The 21,588-nt window shown below is 41.8% G+C and overlaps 1 protein-coding gene across 5 annotated transcripts in view; it reads left to right on the top strand.

Annotated features, from left to right (window-relative positions):
- The window catches only part of STXBP5 (syntaxin binding protein 5), a 485,695-nt gene that overhangs the window by 391,635 nt on the left and 72,472 nt on the right, over nucleotides 1–21,588 (top strand). For all 5 annotated transcript variants that reach the window (XM_075596531.1, XM_075596528.1, XM_075596530.1 and 2 more), the window contains exons 10-14: nucleotides 1,413–1,567; nucleotides 11,545–11,617; nucleotides 12,857–13,004; nucleotides 13,103–13,170; nucleotides 21,254–21,294. In XM_075596531.1, the coding sequence (XP_075452646.1) occupies nucleotides 1,413–1,567; nucleotides 11,545–11,617; nucleotides 12,857–13,004; nucleotides 13,103–13,170; nucleotides 21,254–21,294 (485 nt within the window). The remainder of the gene's footprint in view (nucleotides 1–1,412; nucleotides 1,568–11,544; nucleotides 11,618–12,856; nucleotides 13,005–13,102; nucleotides 13,171–21,253; nucleotides 21,295–21,588) is intronic.

Raw genomic sequence — 21,588 nt, 5'->3', positions numbered from 1 at the left:
AGTGCTAAGGCTAATCCAGGTAAATAGAGAAGACCAGCGCTTTCCTGAAAAGGATATCATTAAAGAAAATACAGCAACGGGAATTAGTGAACGACCATAAGGTTTCTTATAGCTTAGCCCCACTTAATAAATATTGCCTTTTTTCTCAATTGCTTTAAAGTCTTAGATACGATTTGATCCCTTGCTCTTTTCCTTTACTGTATTACTTTGCACCATCTATGCAGGGAAACTGAAGTAAAAGGTGCTCACACAGGGTTTCCTCCCTACAAATGCTTCCATCTTTTCCTTACTGCTAATGCTAACCATAATGTGCTTTAACATTTCTGTCACATCCCCCCCACCCCCCCACCCTATCTCTCCAGTACATCTAGAGGTCATGTATCTTCTCTCTTGATTAATATCTGGGTAAGCCAGGCATCCGTTTTGTTGCTGTCCTCTGCACCTTGTATTATTTGTGTACAGTATGCCATACTGAAGATATGGGCCCCAGGACTGATCCGATTTCTCAGAACAGGCTCTTCCTACTGGCTAACACAGTAGCAGCCATATCTGTTAGGATAGCACAGTTTGTAGAGTTTGTAGCTTGTTTTACCAAGTTTGATATAAGATCATTTAATGTCCCTGCAATAGACGTGAAGTCTTGCACATATTTGCAGTTGCTTTTCATCAAGGATCCTAAACTGAAATCGGTGCACTATGATAATAAATATGGATCTGGTTCGGATGTTTTGTAAGGTTCTAGATGATTATTGGACATGTTGTAGTTGGGTTAGGGAGAGCGATAGAGCTGTACCAACAAGCTTCTGCTGAATGTCATATACTACAAAGTATAAGCTTTAAATGCACAATTCATGCGCATTTTTTTTTTTTTTTTTTTTTTTAACATCGGTTTGAAGCAGGGGGTCTCCGCAGATGAACCCCATTAATTTCAGCTCCGGTGTCTCTCTGCATTCCCGTGATAGGGGTTTGCTGGTCTCTCGGGAAAGTTTAAAGCTCCCGCGTAACTTGGGCCAATAGGAAGCCGAACATGATGGCGTAACAGCTCCTATTGGCCCGCAGAGCGCGGAAGCTTTGAAACACCGCCATTACATGAACCCTACTAGCCGAGAGAGCGACTAGTGGCATGCTCTACGGAGGTCGGTATCCTCGTAAACAGGGGGTCCCCGGAGCTGAAATGAACGGGGTTTAGCTCCGGAGACCCACTGCTTCAATCCTGTGTTAAAAATAAAATAAAAATTGCAAACAACATTGCGTGCTTGGGTTACCTCTTTAAAGTAAAATAAGGAGTGATTGGTTATATGAAGGTACGGGTTGGCATATACTACGGTATTAAATGTTATTGCAACGTTAACATTACAGTTTAGATACTGGTGTAACCAATACCAATGTGACCTCTTTTTTTGTTTTTACAGGGAGCCCTTTATCATCCTATCAGGGGGCTTGTCGTACGATACTGTTGGAAGAAGACCCTGCTTAACGGTCATGCACGGGAAAAGCACGGCTGTTTTAGAAATGGATTATTCCATCGTGGATTTTCTAACCCTTTGTGAAACGCCGTATCCTAATGGTGAGTCCCTGCTATCAAAGCATGGTATTTTCTGCAAGCACTGAAAGGGTTACTGCTACTCTTTTGCAATGGAACTTTTTCACTATTTACTCTTGCTTTTAATGCTTCTGGAAGAATGTGAAACAGGATCAGTTTAGGAGAGCATGCTGGCAACATTTACTGGATGGTGTCATCTACTACAAGGGTGCGCAAAGTGGGGGGGTGTGCCGAATTTTTTTGGGGGGGGCCCGGTGATTGACGCGTCGCCATGGCAACGCAGCGTCAACTGACGCAGGGTCACGTCGCATGACCCCACGGCGTCATTTGACGCCGACAGGAAGGTAGGGGGGGGGGCGAGAGCACTGTGGGTGTGGGGGCAGGGGGACTCAGCAACAGAAGTTATATTTTGGAAAGCTGTTTGTCTGTTCGCTATACATTTGGACACCTCTTAAGAGAGCGTAACCAAATTTTGCATGATGATTCCTGAGATCAAGGAGCAGGTTTTTGTCTGTTTGGATACAATACACAAATGACATCACTGATGACATCACATATGACATAATTCCATCACACAACCATTGGTCACTCGTAAAATCCAATTTTCAACATTAACAAAAATACAGGATCAGCCAAAGTTTTCCAAGAGTGTGAGATCATTGTTTGGGACGAGAGTACAGTGTCCCACAAACACGCATTAGAGGCTCTCCATCGAATACTCCAGGACCTCGGAGGTAATGAAACTATTATGGACGGAGTTGTAGTTTTAACAGAGCATTTCACCATTAAGAAACAATTTTTTTTTAAATTATGCATTTATAAATCTCAATATTTTTTGGTTTCTTAGAATTCCAGAGCAATGCCAGGTACTTTCAGCTAGTACAGCGGTGTGCAAACAGGGTGTCTGCGGAGGGCACGGGTTTTTACAGATGCCCTGGTCGCCTAGTAGAAATGGTCTACTACAACCAATCAGATTAATATAGTTCTCACAATCAGATTGGCTGAAGTACCATGTGACGGCAGCCATGTTGAATTTTGTTACGTCATGTTAAAGGGACATGACGTCACATAAAAAAAAAGGGCACATGGTTTTCCCAGCCCATCAGATAGCGTGTGAACCATTTGCCACTCAAATGTGACGTCACAGGCCATATTTAAGGCCGGGACGTTTCATTTGAGCTCAAGAAGCAGACTGGTCTACATCGTGGATTTAACATGCGGTTATTGGATTAACAGATGAAGGCAGAAGATAAAGAAAATAAATAAATAATCACAGATGAAGAAAGAAGAAGATGATAGAAGATTAAAGAAACAAGAAATTGGTTATCTGTAATATTATTTTTAGTGTTTTTTTGATTGGATTTTTATTTTTTTATGTTTTGTATAGCCTATTAACTGCCAATGTATTAATCTGTGCCTGTTTAGGGTACAGATGAATACAGTGGTAGCCAATGCATTTTTTGCCAAATGCATTTCTTCTATTGACTGATATATTGTCTATTTCTGTTTATTGTTTAGATTAAATTGTTTTGAATTGTGATGGTTGTTTTAAAAAAAACAAAAAAAAAAAACAGATTGTTTAGAGTTTTTATTAAATGATGTATTTTGTTGGTTACTGGTTTTAATTGATGTGTTGCCTAGTGGCTGTATTAATTAATTGCTGTGTTGGTTACTGCTGTTATGTGTTAAATTTATTTTTTGGCTAGTGGTGTAATTTATTTAATTGAATGCCTAGTGATAGTACAGCTCAACCCCGTTATAGTGCAGTGCTCGGGGGCCACCCGATCTGACCGCGCTATCACCGGGGTCACGCTATTTTTTTTTTAAATGGCAGTCGTGCGCCCAATCGGGAGGAGGGGGGAAGAGGTGGAGTGAGGCGCCGGCAGCCCTTCACGTCCTCCAGCAGCCACCGTACTTCTCCCAGCATTCCCCGCACCAGTGTTGCCAGGTCCGTGGGTTTCCCGCACTCCCCTCGTGCTTCCCCCAGCAGCTCCACACTGATCCCCCCCAGCCCTGCACCGATCCCAGCCCCGCACCAATCCCCCAGCCCCGCACCAATCCACCCTCGCAGCCCCGCACCAATCTCCTCCCAGCCCCGTACCGATCCCCGCCAGCAGCCCCACGATGCACCAGCAGCTGACACCAAAGGTAGGGGGTAGGGTGGGGGGGCTGTGTGCGTGCTTTGAGTGTGTGCTGTGTTCTGTGACTGCTGTGAGTGTGTGCAGTGTGCTGTGAGTGTGTGTGTGTGTGTGTGTGTGTGTGTGTGTGTGTGTGTGTGTGTGTGTGTGTGTGTGTGTGTGTGTGTGTGTGTGTGTGTGTGTGTGTGAAGTGTGCTGTGAGTGTGTGCAGTGTGCAGTGTGCAGTGTGTGAAAAAATTATTATTTTTTTATGTATTCAGTGTTCAAACCGCGTTATTAGCGGATCTGCGTTATAGCGGATCGCGCTATAACGGGGTTGAGCTGTATTTCTTTAATTGATTGGCTAGTGGTTTTATTTAGGTAATTGATTGGTTGGCTAGTAATTTGAATTTTTTATTTTGAGGGTTTAGGTGCTTGTTGTAAATGTTTGATTATTGTGTATTTTGGACATTCATGCTTTTGTATTAGGGTGACCATTGACTGCTATAGTAGCTTATCATGCCCATATTATATGGGTATGATGTACTTCTATGCCAATCAATGGGTCTGGGGTGGTAGGTTAGGCCTCCCGGGTGGGTAGCGAGGGAGGGTGGGTTAACCCCTTAATTACTATAGCGGTTATTAGCCGCTACAGTGATTAAGGGGTTAGGGGCCATTAGATTGTATTTTTGATGTATTCTTTCTGGCAACGGAGGACATGGTCCTGCAGTATGCTGACGAGGACACCCTTCATAATGGCTGGGGTAAGTAGAACGGTTTTATTTACTTTATTTATGCTGGCTGGCTAATGTTTTGTTTAATAATGGGCAAACGATCTATTATCCATATCTGAATAATGATTATTTTGCACATTACTGTATGTGTTTGACGGGGGGAGGTGTATTTATTTAAATGTAGGTCATCTTTATTTATTTTCACAACACGAATGGAACTGCAGGCCAGCGGGGGCCCACGGGAACCACCCAAGGACCCCCGGACGCCCACAGGGACCACCTGAGAACTCCCAGACACCTGCGAAGACCACCCGGGGACCCCTGTGGGGTCCCTGGACACCTGCGGGGACCACCCGAGGGCCCCCAGATAACCGTTGGGACCACCTGGAGACCCAGCCGGCCTCTGGTATTAATCCTGTGTATAAAAAAATATTTATGGTTTTATGTGGGGGGCACAGGGGGTTTTGTGTACTGGTATTTATTACATATTGTAATGGTTATTGGTGGCATAGGAGGTGAGTAGTAGGGATGTTGTGTGTATTTTTGTTTATTGTGGGTCAAGGGGGTAGTAGCCCCAAGGATGGGTGTTTAGGCCTCCCGGGTGGGTAGCGGTAGAGGTTAAACCTTTTACCATAGCGGTATTAATTGCTAAGGTAATGAAGGGGTTAAGTCCACCCGCAAAACCCCACCCCCCCTGCAAGGCCTAAACACACACCAAGGGCCATATACCACCTTCACCCACCCCCGCTACCCACAATAAGTTTGGCACTGGTGGTTAACCGATTCATTGCCTTAGAGGTTAGCTGCTACGGTAATGAAGTATCCTGTAAATGCATTTTTCATGCATCTGATTAATGCCGGGGTTCTCCAGTGGTGATATTAATGGGTATCAGCTTCGGAGTCTCCCGGCATGAATCCGATTCAGTAAAAATGCATTTTTTTTTCTAAGTGCCGTCTCGCCGCTTATCGGCAGCTTCTCACCACCTTCTTGCCAACTTTTCCTGTCGAGACGATTTGAAGAGGAAATCTCCTATCCAGAGCGGCGATTAGCCTCGATAAGCTAATCGGGGCTACTAGAATAGCGCGAGTTTGACAAGCTGGCAATAAGTGGCTTCTTGCCGTGCGTTTGGCGATTTAAAAAAAAATTGACGAAAAGCTCTCTTATCGCCGACTTATCGGGGCTTACTGAATAGCAGTAGGCTTTTCTGGTGCTATGGGGCTTATCGCTGTTTACTGCATGGTGCCCTGTGTCTGGCTGTGTTTGAAAAGGATACAAAAGCTATTTAGTCCTTAAAAACAATCCAGTAGGTTAAAACAGTTAATGGAGAAAGCAAAGCATTATCGCAGTCTCTGTAAAGGGGCATATCTTAAAAGTGATGTGTGTAATTCACTCTCTTACACACATGCTGGGTTTATGCAAACTGTATTATATTTGAGACTGGCTTAGTCAACCTGTATAATTAGAGGCACTTTTTAATACTATTAAATGTTTGGCAGCACCCAACTTTTTTTAAAATTAATATACTGTATACAAAAGGGAAACAGTGGATATCCCAGAGCTGAACCTTGCTATTTCCATCTCCAGGAACCTCCTGGATATTGAGGTGCTTATAGGTGAAGTTGCAGGGTTTACATCTCGTTCAGTGAAAACAAAATGCCTGTTAAATCCCAGGCCAATAGGAAGCCGCAACATCATCAGTTACAGCTTCCTATTGGATGGCCATTTAAATCCCCATTGGAAACAAGGAAGTAATACTGGCAATTTCATTGGTAAGTATCTTGGGAACTTGGGGTATCCCTGAGTTGAAAATAGTGCTGTTCAGCTCTGGAGGACCCCACCACCACTGAAATATATTGAAGAAACTGAAAAAAAAACTACAGTATATGGGTTTTTTAGGGCCTCTAAAAAATATGCACTATGGTGAAGCTTTGCTGCCCAGACTTGACCACTGCAGTCTTGGTAATATTGGTAATATTCTTTCCTGAATCTGGTGTAGGCTCTTCTCTCATCCTTAATGAAAGCCACACATATTGCATAAAATATATGTTGAATTATACAGTGGTTGAAAAAGATTGGAAATGTGTTATAGAGTTCCTTCCCTAAATTGTAACTGCAAAATACATTTCTAAGAAATGTTAAGACTTTCAGTCAATTTCAATCTGTACATATTTATTTTTTTATTCTTATATTTATGATTTATGATTTAGTTCCTTGCTTTTGCACATTAACTGTGTAACATGTATTAATCAAGACTACAGTGGAAGCTAGTGTGTTGTCTTTTTAAAATCCCAATCAAAAGATCATTTGGAAAGGAGAGAGTAAAATTGGAAGGAAATAGACGTTTTATGATAAGTTGTGTCAAGGGTTAAAATAATTCATTTTTTTTTTCATTTGCATTGAGCCATTAAACAACACAATGTTCTTTGGAGCCACCTACTGTTCTTGGGAGTAATATTCATCTTTGTTTTTCTTGCCGTGACTGGAATTAAAATCTCTCTATTTAATCTCTTGACGATCGTGTTCAGTACAGTTTGATCCGTAAATGTTTTCTAAAACATGGTTTTTCTCATATATTTTCACTAAACTGATCAACCTAGAAGATGGCTCTTTCCCGGACATGTCAACTCTCATTGCCTTGGAGCCTCAGATTTCCTGCATAAGCATTCACCTCGACTTCAGGGAACATTCACTGATCAGCGTCTTTGACATTGAAATGCTGTTTTTTTGGGGTCCGGAACCCCCTAAAAACCATTTAGGTCCTTTGAGGTGGATATCTCTGCTTTCTACCATGGTTCTCACATTGTATCTTCATTAAAAGCATTATCGTATGCGTCAGACTTGTTTAGTCAGCCAGAGTGATATGATGTTGTTGACACATTTCTCTCAATGCTTTTCTACTACCTTACATAAGTATTTTACTGAATTTAAACACGACAGTAAGATCTAAAGTATTAATTTATTTATAAAAATGTTTTACCAGGAAGTAATACATTGAGAGTTACCTCTCGTTTTCAAGTATGTCCTGGGCACAGAGCTATAATGACAAATACATGGTTACAAATACATGGTTACAATGAGTGAAAGGGGTTATACAGTACATTATATACAGGACATTGCATGCACAGTTAGAGATACTATATATTATAGGCGTATGTAACAGTTACAGACCAGATTCAAATGTGAGACACCTACAGTTTTGAAAGAACTTAGACAGGTGGCGGCAGTGAGAGTCTCCGGAAGGTTGTTCCAGTTTTGTGGTGCACGGTAAGAGGAGGAGGAGCGACCGGATACTTTGTTGTATCCTAGGACCATGAACAGTCTTTTCGAGTCAGATCCCAGATGATAAGTGGCAGTATACTGTATTTTATATGGTAAAATCAGATATAACAAACAGGTATTATTTATGATATTTACAACTACAGAACTACAGAATTTATTGACTATAATCAAACCCCATGATGGACCTTTATTGATTAACCCTTTCATTGCTAACCCTTTAAGTGCCGGAGGGGCAACTGCACCAGAGTGCCACAGCCCCTCCGGAACTTCGCGATCACGTAACCGCTCCTTGAAATGTCATCACGACGTCACTGATGATCGAACCAACGAGAAGTCTACTCTGCAGCCGATCAGATCGTGTTCAGTGCTACGCAGGAGCACAGAATGCTATCTCTCCTAGAAAACGATTAAATAGCACATGACTTTGCATGAATAGCTACTACGTCATGGGATCCCTGAGGGCCGGAAGCCATGCCGTCGTACATACTGTATGTCATAAGGTACCCAATGGGTTAATTGCCATTTTAACCAACAGCTATGTCCCAAGCCCTCTAAAATTCAGGGGTAGGGTAAACAAGTGCACCTAATATAAGAGGGCTGTCCTGAATTTGTAGGGAATGTCCTGTTTCACAAACAAAGCTGGACATGGCATCGAAATGTCACAGGTTTTGGCACAGTTTGCCTTTGATGCTCTGAAATTGGGAGCCTATGTGGACAGGAGATGCACAGAGTGAGTAGTGAGAAGGAAGAGGCAGGTCTGGGCACTATTGCACGGAAAATCCCATTGACATCAATGGGAATTTCTGTGAGATAGAGCTGCGATCGACACTATTGCAATTTAATGAATAACCCCAAATAAAGTGAAACAAGCTCTCTATGAAGACACCACACAGCGGTAGATTTATTTGACTGATATATATTTATATATTTAGATTTTTTTTATATATCCATTCAGTTCATATACACAAGCATAAAGTGAAAATAACTCCCTTAAGGCCCATATGTTGTTAGTGTGTTACTTTAGACTAGCTACTCTTTTGTGGTAAGTCCTCTACTTCTCTTCTTTCTTGGTCTGTAACCCTATTCAGGGAGTAACATTTAAAAAGGCTCGCAGATGAATGGATTTGTGTAGATGCTGGGGAGTTTGCCCTATCAGCTCCTGCCTATGAGTTTGATATAGTTCCCAAGTTTGCAATTACTGTACAAGTTAGCAGAGATATGCAAACTATTTTGCTTAAGGTCGTGAATCAGAAGAAAGCTACTGTAATTTCCTGACGCGCAAAATTCTGTTAAATCAGACAGTTTATCCCAATATTCGCTAAGCATTTTTAATCCAAACCCTGAAAAGGAGAGAGAGTCTTATTCAGTAAGTAATGGACACTTTTGGGCTAAAGGTTTGATCAAACTTTTGTAAAAGTTGGGGAGAAACAAATCACTAAATACATTTGGGTTATTTCGCAAATCCCTACAAGAAAACAACTTTTTTATATATATATATTGACACACTTTACTTTCTAAAGAGAAGATTTATATGAAAAGGTCTCTCATTTTCTGTTCTTACAGCATAATTCTGTTGAGTATGGGATCCAAATATCTCTTATGTACCAGCTGTTCAACCAACAAGTGTAAGATCTCAAGAAATAGCACTATTGTTTTCTGCTGGAGACTGTCAAAACTGAATTACAAATCATTTAAATATATATATATATATAGATATAGATATAGATATAGATATATTCTTGCTTTTTTTGGGGGGGGGCGGTTAACCTTTAACTCAATCTGTTAATACAGGCATACCCCGCTTTAACATACGCAATGGGACCGGAGCATGTATGTAAAGTGAAAATGTACTTAAAGTGAAGCACTACCTTTTTTCCACTTTACAATGCATGTACTGTACTGCAAACATCATACACGTGCATAACTGATGTAAATAATGCATTTGTAACCAAAATAAATACAGTAGGCTTTATTCAAATAAAATGAATGGGAGGAAGCAAGGAGGTGAGAGGCGCGCACGCGGGTCAGTACTGTATAGCAGCTCTCTCCTTCTCGCAGTCTCTCTCTCTCACTCAGTCTCTCTGTCTCTCTCTCTCTGTCTCTCTCTCACTCAGTCTCTCTCACTCACTCAGTCTCTGTCTCTCACTCAGTCAGTCTCTCTCTCTCAGTCAGTCACGCACTCAGTCACACACACACGCACTCAGTCACACACACGCACTCAGTCACACACACATGCACTCAGTCACACGCTCAGTCACACACAGTCACACGCTCAGTCACTCAGTCACACGCTCAGTCACTCAGTCACACGCTCAGTCACTCAGTCACACGCTCAGTCACACTCAGTCACACGCTCAGTCACTCAGTCACACACTCAGTTACTCAGTCACTCAGTCACTCAGTCACACACTCAGTCACTCATCACACACTGTCACTCATCACACACTGTCACTCAGTCACACACTGTCACTCAGTCACACACACGCACTCAGTCACACACGCACTCAGTCACACACACACGCACTCAGTCACACACGCACTCAGTCACACACACACGCACTCAGTCATACGCTCAGTCACACGCTCAGTTACTCAGTCACACGCTCAGTTACTCAGTCACACGCTCAGTCACTCAGTCACACGCTCAGTCACTCAGTCACACGCTCAGTCACTCAGTCACACACTCAGTTACTCAGTCACACACTCAGTTACTGTCACTCAGTCACACACTCAGTCACACACACAGTCACTCAGTCACACACTCAGTCACACACTGTCACTCAGTCACACACTGTCACTCAGTCACACACTGTCACTCAGTCACACACACAGTCACTCAGTCACACACACACACACACACACACACACACACACACACACACACACACACACACACACACGCAAGCAAAGACTGCAGCAGAAGATCTTCTCCCCCTCACACTGCAGTCTGTAATTCACATCACATGCAAAGCTTCGCAGAGCTCTGAGGAGGGAGGAGGGGGGAGAAGGGAGAAGGAGGAAGCGGACTCACTGGTTTAGCTGCTGCTTTAGGAAGCGTGATTGCAGGGGGAACGGACACAGATGGGAGGGGGAACGGACACAGATGGGAGGGGGAACGGACAAAGATGGGAGGGGGAACAGACACAGATGGGAGGGGGAACAGACACAGATGGGAGGGCAGAGGGAACAGGGAGATCGAGCGCTCCATAATGAAGACAAGCATGAAGGAGGTTGCAGGAGTGTTGAGTTGCGCACGCTGCCCCCTGGTGTCCGTACTCGCGAAGCACGTGTACGTACACAGGGGTATGGTGCAACAAAAAAAAAATGTACGTACTTGTGAGTGTACGTAAAGCGGGTGTATGTAAAACGGGGTATGCCTGTACTACAGTTTGGTTGAATGATTGCTTTAACATATAAATGAAGAATTGGAATCTCCTTGGTCTCCTTCCTATGAGAGAGAAGGCGTATATACTGCATAACAAAAAAACAAATGACTATATCCCAACTCGTCCTATGATCTCGCTGTAAAACTTACTTTAAAAAAAATGTTATCAACATTTCACCCATAAACTCTATCACTGCCAAACGTTCAGTTAAATTACAAGGATTTTTTTTATTTTCGGAAAGGTTTTTATTTTACGTTTTGTTACGAAAGTAAATACAGTAGCTATATAAGTGCAGGATGCATTCACACTGTTACTTAAGATATTTAAAACAAACAAAAAAAAAAGCATGAACTTTTTTTTCTTCTATAGCACAGTTTTCAGATGTGTGCTGCAATAACATTATAATATCAGTTACTTTTCTTTGACTATTAAAATGCAACTTTGGCAATGTCTTTCAACGTTTCATTTGCTTCTTCTGTTCCAGATTTCCAAGAACCCTATGCCGTGGTTGTACTCTTAGAAAAAGATTTAGTTGTTATAGACCTTGCACAAAATGGGTAAGAGCTCATTATTGATATGATAATGTACAGATTAAGTGCAGGTGTCAGTTGTGAAGAACCTCTTCCTGGAACAAATAGAGCAACGTCTAAAAAAATAATAATGTACATTGTGTATATGTATGTACAGTATATAAAACAAAGAAGAAAAGTGGCAAGTGTTTTTTATTTGAAAATAATCTGTTTCGATAACCCCATTAATTTCAGCTCCGAGGACCCCAATAATTTAATCTCCGGGGACCTCCTGCTTCCCGGGATACAGAACTCTAAAGGGGGTGCTGGTAGCCAATGCGCTCGGCTAGGAGGAATCTCTTATTGGCCGCTTTTCAAAGTTCCCGCACCCTGCGGACCAATAGGAATCATCATGTGCGGCTTCCTATTTGTCCGCGGGGCGAGGAAGCTTTAAGTATGCACAGACTGGGCGGTTGAGGAGCACAGTGGGTGGGGGTTGACAAGGAGTGGGGGGTGGGAGGAGCAGGTGTAGCCGGGCGGTTGAGTAGTGGGATGGGGGTTGACCAGGGGAGGACGATTATATATTCTGTTTGAAGTGTCTATTAAAATAGTTTCTTCTGCTTTTTAAGTACTTACTGTAACTGGAGAATTGTTCGGGATAGGTGGGATCACCATACCATTGTGTGAAAATGGTGGAATGCGACAGTGTATATTAAGGGAATGCTGTGATGCAACCTGAAATATGTTCCTTCTTGTGCTTCCACCTCTGTTCCCCTTTGTCAGTGAAGAGAATAGGACAAGACATTGAAATAATATAGTGCTATAGAAAAACAGAATGAACGAAACACCTGAGTGCCACCGGTCTTCCGTGACCGCAACGCGTCTGCTTGTGTTAGCAATTATCCCCAGCGACACGAAACGGCAGTGGAGCCCTCTCCCCTTAGAAAGTGCCGGGCCTTCATACTATTCAGGGAATGTTTTAACACATGGGGCTCTGAACTCCAGTCCTCAAGGCCCCCCCAACATGTCAGGCTTTCAGGATATCTCTGCCTATGCACAGGTGGCTCAATCAGCAGGCTCTTTGAGCCACTGATTGAGCCACCTGTGCTGAAGCTGGGATATTTTGAAAACCTGACCCTTTGGGGGGTCTTGAGGACTGGAGTTGAGAGCCCCTGACATAAGGGCATCCTAGTGGTTATATATTGAAATAATGGGGGGGGGGGGGTCAAAATTCTTCCCAAAACATCATTGCTTAAGTGTGAATATTTATCTTTCTTTTCATGGCAGGTATCCTATATTTGAAAACCCTTATCCACTGAGTATACATGAGTCTCCTGTCACTTGTTGTGAGTATTTTGCTGACTGTCCTGTGGACCTTATTCCTGCACTTTACTCAGTTGGGGCCAGGCAAAAGCGCCAAGGTTACAGTAAAAAGGTATGAGCTGATTAGGCCTTTATTTTCTTATTGTGAAGCTGTGAGCCATGTTTTCTCACCCAGTTTAACTGCTGATTTTCTTTTGTTGTTCATTCTAGGAATGGCCCATCAATGGTGGTAACTGGGGCGTAGGCACTCAAAGCTACCCCGAAATAATTATAACAGGGTATGTTGGATACCATTCAATAATTTAATCCTTTGTTTTATTCAGGGTCTAAAATGCCTTATGCGTCACTGGCCAGTCCAGCAGAGAAAGGGTTCACCATCACACTCGCACTAAGGCACAGAAAAAGTATACTTCAGCGCTCAGTATTATTCTGTTTAATTTTCTGCTTTTGACTGCGTCAAACTTGGTAACTTGGGTTATTTCACGAAGAGAGGTTTAAGAGCAAAGTGAGGTTTGACATGTATTGGGTAAGCTTGCCAAACCGTGGCTGCATGCATGTTCAAAGCACTTCAGTCATGGTTTTTGATGCAGAAAAGGCTTGGATCATAAATCCATGATCATAAATCCATGATGTTTCTTAATAACTTATACTGACATCCTACATACCTGAAACTGGTGCACGTGGGTCTTCATAGGCAAGGGTGATATGCAGCCAGTTCCCACTGGTTCTCCGGAACCGGTTGTGAAAATGCTTACCAGTTTGGAGAACCTGCGGGCCTGACATATGGGTTCCTGCCCCCCCCCCATTCCCCCTGTGTATGAGATAAGGGGGTGTGGGGGGGATAAGGAGCTGGAAGGGAGGGTAGGAACTGTGTCGGGGGGGGAAGGAGCAGGGTGTGAGAGGTGGGAAGCTGTGTGTAAGGGGGAGAGCTGTGTGTGAATGAAGGAGAGCTGTGTGTGAGGGAGGGGGAGCTATGTGTGGGGAGTGGGAGATCTGTGTGTGGCGTGAGAGCTGTGAGTGAGGGAGGGGGTAAGCTGTGTGTGAGCTGAGGGGAGAGCTGTGTGTAAGGTGAGCAAAGAGAGCTGTATGTTTGTGACGGCTATAAACTGTGTGGAGGGGGCTGTGTGTGTGTGTGGAAAGTGTTTATATCAGCAGTTAATCGATAGAGGACAAATTACCTTTTGCAAATTTGCTGTGTATTTAATTCATATCACGTGCAGGTACAGTGTAACGTTTCGGGGGCACAGCCCCTTCATCTGACAAGTCCATCAGTGGGGGGACAGAGAATGGAAATGAGAGAGGTGAGAAAGGGAGTTGGTGGGAGAGAGATGGGGGAGAAAGGAAGAATGAGAGAGAGAGAGAGGGGGGGGAAAGAAGAAGAACGAGATGGAGGTGAGCTGTGAAGTGTGTGAGAATGAGATAATACGCTAATAATGAACATGCCGCCATGTATAACGATGATAAGTATCTATATGCTAATAACACTGCAGTTTGTATGGCACTAAGTCGTTTGTGCTACACCGTGCGCGCCACCACGTACCTCCAGCGAGACTACGCACAAAAATATTGTTTTACTGACGGAACCCGTTATTAAAAGTTGGAATATCACTCCTTCTCATAGGTGCACACAAACTTGATATAGCGCCCCAGCTGTACTTAGCGCTTTACAAGAGAGACAATACCGTACAGGGAATTATATTACAATAATTGCAACAAATCAGATCAGACAATAGGAAAGCGAATACCTACAATCTAAGTTTACAATCTAAGTGGTATGTTTGGAGACTTTGGAGACAGCAGGTGAGGGAAGAAGTGCAGTACTGTAGATGGCAGTATTTGGCCATAATGGTTGTTAGGAGTGACTGGCTGTGGGACAGTAACTATGAGTTTGGGCTATTGAAATGCTTCATTTACATGGTGAGTTTAGAGGTGGGGAAAGAAGGTGTTTGGTGTATAACGAGTGTGAGGGAGTTCCACCGGTACGTGGCAGTGAGGCGAAATGTTTAAAGGCGACAGAGAACAGTAGAGGTGAAAAGGGGCGGAAAGGATAAAGCGAAGGAGACAAGCAGGGCGTAGCAAGAGATCAAAACTGATATGTAGGGAGGAGCAGATGTGTAGAGAGCCTTGAAGGTAAGGAGGAGAACTTTGTGGGTGATCCGAAACTTGATGAGAAGTCAGCAGAGGGATTTAAGGAGATGAGCAGAGAGAAAGTGAAATTATTCTAGCAGCAGAATTTTGGATATATACTGTAGCAAAGGAGAAGGTTGTGAGTTAGGGAGGCCTGTTAGCAGTATATTACAATAATCCAGATGGGAGATAATAATGCATGCATTAGCGTTTTAGCAGTTGCTTGACAGAGAAAAGAGCGGATCTTGGCAATATTACGGTGGAAGAAGCAACAAGTTTTAGCCATGCTGTGAATGTGAAGTGAGAAGGAGAGAGAGGAGTCAAATGTCACTCAACGGGCTTTGGCGACAGGATAGATGTTAGAACCGTGTATCGTGATGGAAAAAGACGTTATTCAGACAGGTTTAGGGGTAAATAAGCGGAACTCCGTTTTAGCCGTATTAAGTTTAAGGCGGCAGAGTGCTATCCATGAGGATATAGCCAGGAGGCAATTCGAAAACAAAGGAGCGCAAAGAGTCCCAAATGGTATAAATGTTAGTAGGCAATACAGATAGTCCTCGCTATCCAACGTTTCGCTTTACAACAAATGGCATATCCAAGTTGTTTTTTTTACATATTGTACTATTAGTCCCCCTTTTTCTCCCATCCTTGCAAAGATCCAAGTTGCACCTGTACCTACAACCACCATCATCATTCTACCTACCATTGTCAAGCCACGAATGGGCTGCTGTTTATCCACTGTCTGCAAAACAACCACTCCCTCATCCTGTATATATCTGTATCTTCTGAAGAACCTGGCTGTTTCTTTTAGAGGTTGAGTAGATGTTTTAGACTCTTGTCAAAGAATTTGATATATATTTTATATATATCTTTTATCTATTTTATTTGCTTTTACAGCCCCACTATGTATTGCCTTTTTTTTTTAGCATGATCATATATTTTTGTTCTGGGTCTAGCAAGAAGTTTCCACCACTAGGTGTTGCTGCTGCATTAGTTTGCCTGTGGAAGAGCGCCTCCAGTTTATTTCTCTTTCAAACTGATACTGCAGATTGTATTAAACAGGCAGGCAATTACAATTGCGCTTACAGAAATTCCAATAAGATGAAGCTTTGGGTGTTGTTAACGGGACACCTGCACCCTTCTTCCAAACCATCACCCTCAGAACAGCTGTTAGACTCCAATAAGCTCCGACGCCTTGAGGGCGCTTGCACACTGCGCCCCTTGTGTGTACAACTTCAGACCAGAGGAATCACTGCTCTGGGAAAATACCGGTGGTGCTGGCTACGGAAAGCACAGTAATCCGAAAAGCCTACGCGTTTCACCGTCACTGCGGCTTCCTCAGAGGTTATAGTGATACAATACACCTCTCTCCCTTTTATATCAGTCCCAATAAATGTAATTGGTCCCAAAGGAATTACTTGTGATTGATTAATAGTACAAATAATTATGCGACATAAACTCTACATACCAACATACAGCTCAACAACGTTATAGCGCGGTCCTCGGGGGCCACCCGATCCGACCGCGCTATAACCGGGGTCAGGTTGGAGTGAGGTGCCGGCAGCGCTACATGATCCCCCAGCAGCCACCGTACTTCCCCCAGCAGCGTCCTGCAGCCCCTGAGGCTGCTGAAACTTGTAGTTCCCCTGCTGTTCTATACTCCTATGGAAGGGTAAGGGGACAAATAGGGGACCAGGGGGACCCAGGCTATATACACCTATAACATTGTTTGTTTATTTAATTAAGAAAACAAAAAATATTAACTATAACACTAAGAGACCTCCCCACGTGGAAATTGGAACTCATTTTAACGTTAAAAAGATGAAATCACAAATATATAACAATTAATAAACATTTTTAAAAGAGGTATAAAAAAAAGCTATCCATAGATTAGAACCAAATGGCAAACAATCTTTAAAGCAGTACAGTACATCGAACTTCGGAGGAAACGTCCAAATTAATTAAAATTGAGTTTTGAATTCGGTACTCTGATAAAAGAACGTTTTTTTTAAATGGCACTCAAAAATACATGAACATTAATCCTCCATTGCAAAAAAAAATTTATAATTAAATACCACGGAGTCTAATAAAAATCTAAGAACACCTCAACAATTGTCATAAATACAGTATAAATCATAAATCTAGAAAGAGAAATCCCAAAAAAGAAAAAAGAACTGAAAGGTAAATAGTTACATTAGAAAAGATCTGCGATCATTTTAACCCATGTTAAAGGCTTAGAGTTTTCAATTTAAAAATCCAAAACTTTTCTTTTTGGGACAAATCACTGATCAGTCCTGTTGCCTCCCCTCCAATTTTTGGCAACAGAGTCAATCCCTCTATATTGTAAACCTTTAGGATCAAAATGATGTATCGTTTTGGAATGTAGCAACACACTCACTGAGTTTCTAGATCTGTTATAATATTCCTGATGTGCTCCAGAATTGATGTTCTGTGTGGTCTTATTGTGTGGCCTACATATTGCAGGCCGCACAGACATTCTAATAAATAAAACACATTGGTGTTTCTACAGTTTAATTAAGCAGTATTTTGTACACAATACCCGTCTTATTAGAAAGAAATTGGTCAGTCTTTTTAATGACATGTTCACCTTTCTTGCAATCATGGGAACTAAAAAAACGTTGGGCTTTTTCTTTAAGCCAATTGAAATAGTTATTCTCAATCTTTTGTTCTTTGAAGGCACTAGGGATCACTTTGTCCTGCAAATTAGGTACCTTGGTAAAAAAAAAAAAAAAATTAGGTGTACACTTGATAAATGCTTCCCCAGAATAGGATCCTGCTTCAAAATCCCCCAATGTTTTTATTAAAATGCCCTTAATTTTGTAGGAGTCATTATTAAATTGAGTGATGAATTACCTGTATATAAATTCACATTCGTTTTTGAAATAGTAAGATCTTTATTTTTACCCGCTCTTTCTAGTAGTAGATCTTTCCTTTCGAGTGCTTTCATATTTGTATACGAATAATCTGCTTCATCTGTCAGTTTTATTTCTTAAAGGACTCGTCCTAACCATATAGTGCTGACCTTCTCCATAGTGTATCAAATTTTGAATGTTTCTACAGTATGGTCAGAAAAAGGGTTCCTAGATTTATTGTGGGGGGTCTCTCATATGTGACATTAGTGGATTGCTGTCTATTTAATTCACAGTGGAATGGTCATTCCTAGTGTGGACAGGCCAATCTCTAATTCGATTTCTAACATAATCCTCTCTGTCTCTATGGAGTTTTTTTCGGTTTAATGGATATAATGTTTATCTCTAACTTTTCATTTTTTTTGGTTGGATCTCTTGATCTCTATGCTTAAAATCCTCTGAGTCATCATACGGTTCCAAAATGTCTTTGAACTCATTAATCTTAGTGTCTAATTGATTTAATGATTTCTTGTGATGTACTATCTAAAGACGCATAAGTTCATTGAAACAGTTGTCTAAAATCTTATTCCAGGCTGCGGTGAAACATTAATCATCTAGGTTAAAAGTGGGTTGCTTGAGGAACCTAAGGCCCCCAGGGAACTCCTAACTCTAAAGATATTTCATCAGAGTGATCATGTCCCCACACTTCTTAGACTCGAGACTTGTGATTGGATTGCAGGAGTGAGAGTAAGGATGGATAGATACATCTGCGTATCATCTGCATAGAGATAACTAAGGACAAAAGAGTTGACTAAGTCACCAAGTAATAGTGTGTAGAGAGAGAAAAGGACAGGTCCTAGAACAGAGCCCTGTGGTACACCAACAGACAGATCAACAGGAGACGAAGACATGTTGGCAACAGTGTTGGAAAATGTGCCATCATTCGGTGCAAAGTATAATGCTGCGGGACGTTCCATGCTGCATTGAATTACACTCACTCTGAAATATATTTTAGCACGTTTAAACAAAATGCTACTTGAAAGATGACTGGAGAAGCATTTCCAAGTGCATAAAAATGCATCACAACAATTCGCCTTGGTAGATTAAATCCTTGACAATTGGGAGAACTCTGAGAGATCAGCATGTCACAAAGATTGACAATAAAAGCTTTTGGGCGTGATGCCCCCCTTAGTGGCACAAACTGATATTATGTATACGCAACAAAAATAGGAAAACAGCTGGGGAAAAAACGAATTTTCAATCTTCTCCTTCTAGATCTGTATGTCTTTACAAATGACATTAGTTGGTTAATTTTACAGATGTAGCCCGTTTTGCCATTCCTGAAGCAGTTCGTTTTTTGGCAGACCACATTCATTGCACTTTTAATGAAGGAAAAGCATGGCGTAGCTATTGAGCAGGGCCAGCTGGGAATATTGAGGGGCTCGGTGTAGACATTTGGTGCTGAGGCCTCTTACCTTCTTCGCAATGTCTTCCTGCAGGGTCCATCATCATGGCGCAGCGAGATTCAAATGGTGTATCGTTGCTATGACAACGTGACATTGTGACACAGTGCAGAGTTACGTTGCTGATGCAACGCGGCATGATGCCATGTTGTCATGGCAGTGAAACGCCATTTGACTCCTCGGCGCCATGATGAGGGATCCTGCAGGAAGAGATGGAGAAGGTAAGAGAGAGTTACAGAGGCCCCACACTCTCCTCCGGCAATCAGTTTAATTGCTGTCGGGGAGAGTGTGGGGCCTCTGTAACTCCGGGGCTTTGTGCCAGGAACCAATGGCACCATCATCACGCCGGCACTGCTGAAGGCATAGCGTGTATAATGTTTAAATGTGGCAGTGATATTTGGGGCATGTCCTTGGCTTGTGTCCAAGGCAGCCAGCAGGACAATATGTGAATAATAAATATTTAAACATGTTTTCTCACATTTCTCTTACGTTTTCTGTTCTGTGACTTACCCCAGGATTCACAAAGCTCTGAGAAAGGGTATCGGAGGTCAGCTTTTGCCTTGTATGGTATCCAAGTGTACTCCCGCAAGGGAGAAGAAAAACGGCGCACAACCACAAAAAAACAGGTGGAGGCTGGATCACGAAAATGCAAAAGTGTATTGGTCTCTCACGGCAAAGAGTGACCATCCTCCATCTGGTGATGATTTATATAGGGGTTCCCATATCAGTGCTATCACTTCCTGTGTCCATGATCAGTTGCCCCCAAAAGAAATAGGAAACCGAGTCAGGCTAAATCGGAGCATATGAAGTGATACCTCTGGTGGGAATGCACCATAACAACAACAGTAAAAAAAAAGTGGTTTAAAACAATAAAAACGTCAAGCAGTGCAATATGTGATACGTATACATGCTAGAATGTTGTTCAAAAGATGTATCATATTTCAGAATGGAACATTCTTTCAAGTATCTAAAAAAAAGTATCAATTGAATGAAAAAAAGAGAAAACTTGGAAAGTATCATATTTGCCTTGTATGGCCCTTAACGCAGCATCGAACTCCAATACTTCTTATTGACGTTTTGTGAAACTCACCCATAATTCTACTAATTAATTTACAAGCAGTGAAAATACTTCTACATCAATGTTACTTCTGTCCTTATGGCATTTGAAAACCTCCATGACATCGCTTCTGTTGTTTCTTCTGAGCTCACGTCATTGTAAAAGCATCAGTTGCGGTGGGTCTGTGTATTATAGGAGCATATCTCCGTTTTAACCCATGTGCTTTTACTGAATATTGGATGTTAAACCAAACGACAAAAGAAAGTAAAAAAAATAGTCATATTTCTGATCTAAAATGCTATTGTAGAGAAAACAGATTTACTGTATGTAAATGATCTTCTGTAATATTGGATCCAGATTAAAGTGCAGTTTTTTAAATCTGTTCAGAAAAAAAGCAGGTTCATTATTGTTGAAAATGCCTCTGTGACTGGTATTAGCCAAAATAAAGGCTATACATACCTCTTGCTTACGTATATTATTGGTAGTCTTTTACTTACTGGGTAATTTGAGAAGATACAACAATAGGAGTGATTACGGTGTTGGTTGGGTCAATAATGAACATGAATGCGATATACTGTATCTGATGTGATTATGTGTGGGTCATTTTGTTGATCAGCATATGCAGTACTGTATTTAGAACTTTGCAGTAAATCAACATAAGCTGCGACTACACTTTGTGCTTATCTGCCAATTCTTTGTCATTCTATATTATGATCAAACATTAATTTGGTACTCTCCAAATAAAGAGATGTCCTAAATGTTGCACATGTTAAAACAGCAATACCGGATATTAACCCCTTTAATGTCACTTTTATCACTTATGTTACAATATTTCATTTTGCAGCCATGCAGATGGATCAATCAAATTTTGGGATGCTTCAGCAAGTAAGTATTTGCTATGTTTTATATAATAACAATAATACATTATTACATAGCACTGGCAGCATACGCAGAGCAGTACATAGTAGCATAGTGCATTTCCCAGGCCTGCTTGAAAATGAGAGGTGTGTCACTATTTTTCCCAAGACAATCTGCTAGTAAATGAGAATTGAATGGGTACAGTGCCCAAAACAAATTAAATATAATTTACATTTCTTGGTGTACTGAAGCCACAGAAGGTTGAACTTATCTAAACTCACATTCAGCTGGTATTATATCAGTCATTTCTCCAATTTCAGA

Source organism: Ascaphus truei, chromosome 4 (genome assembly GCF_040206685.1).
Source record: "Ascaphus truei isolate aAscTru1 chromosome 4, aAscTru1.hap1, whole genome shotgun sequence".
Taxonomy (NCBI): domain Eukaryota; kingdom Metazoa; phylum Chordata; class Amphibia; order Anura; family Ascaphidae; genus Ascaphus; species Ascaphus truei.
This window is presented reverse-complemented; position numbering and strand designations above follow the sequence as displayed.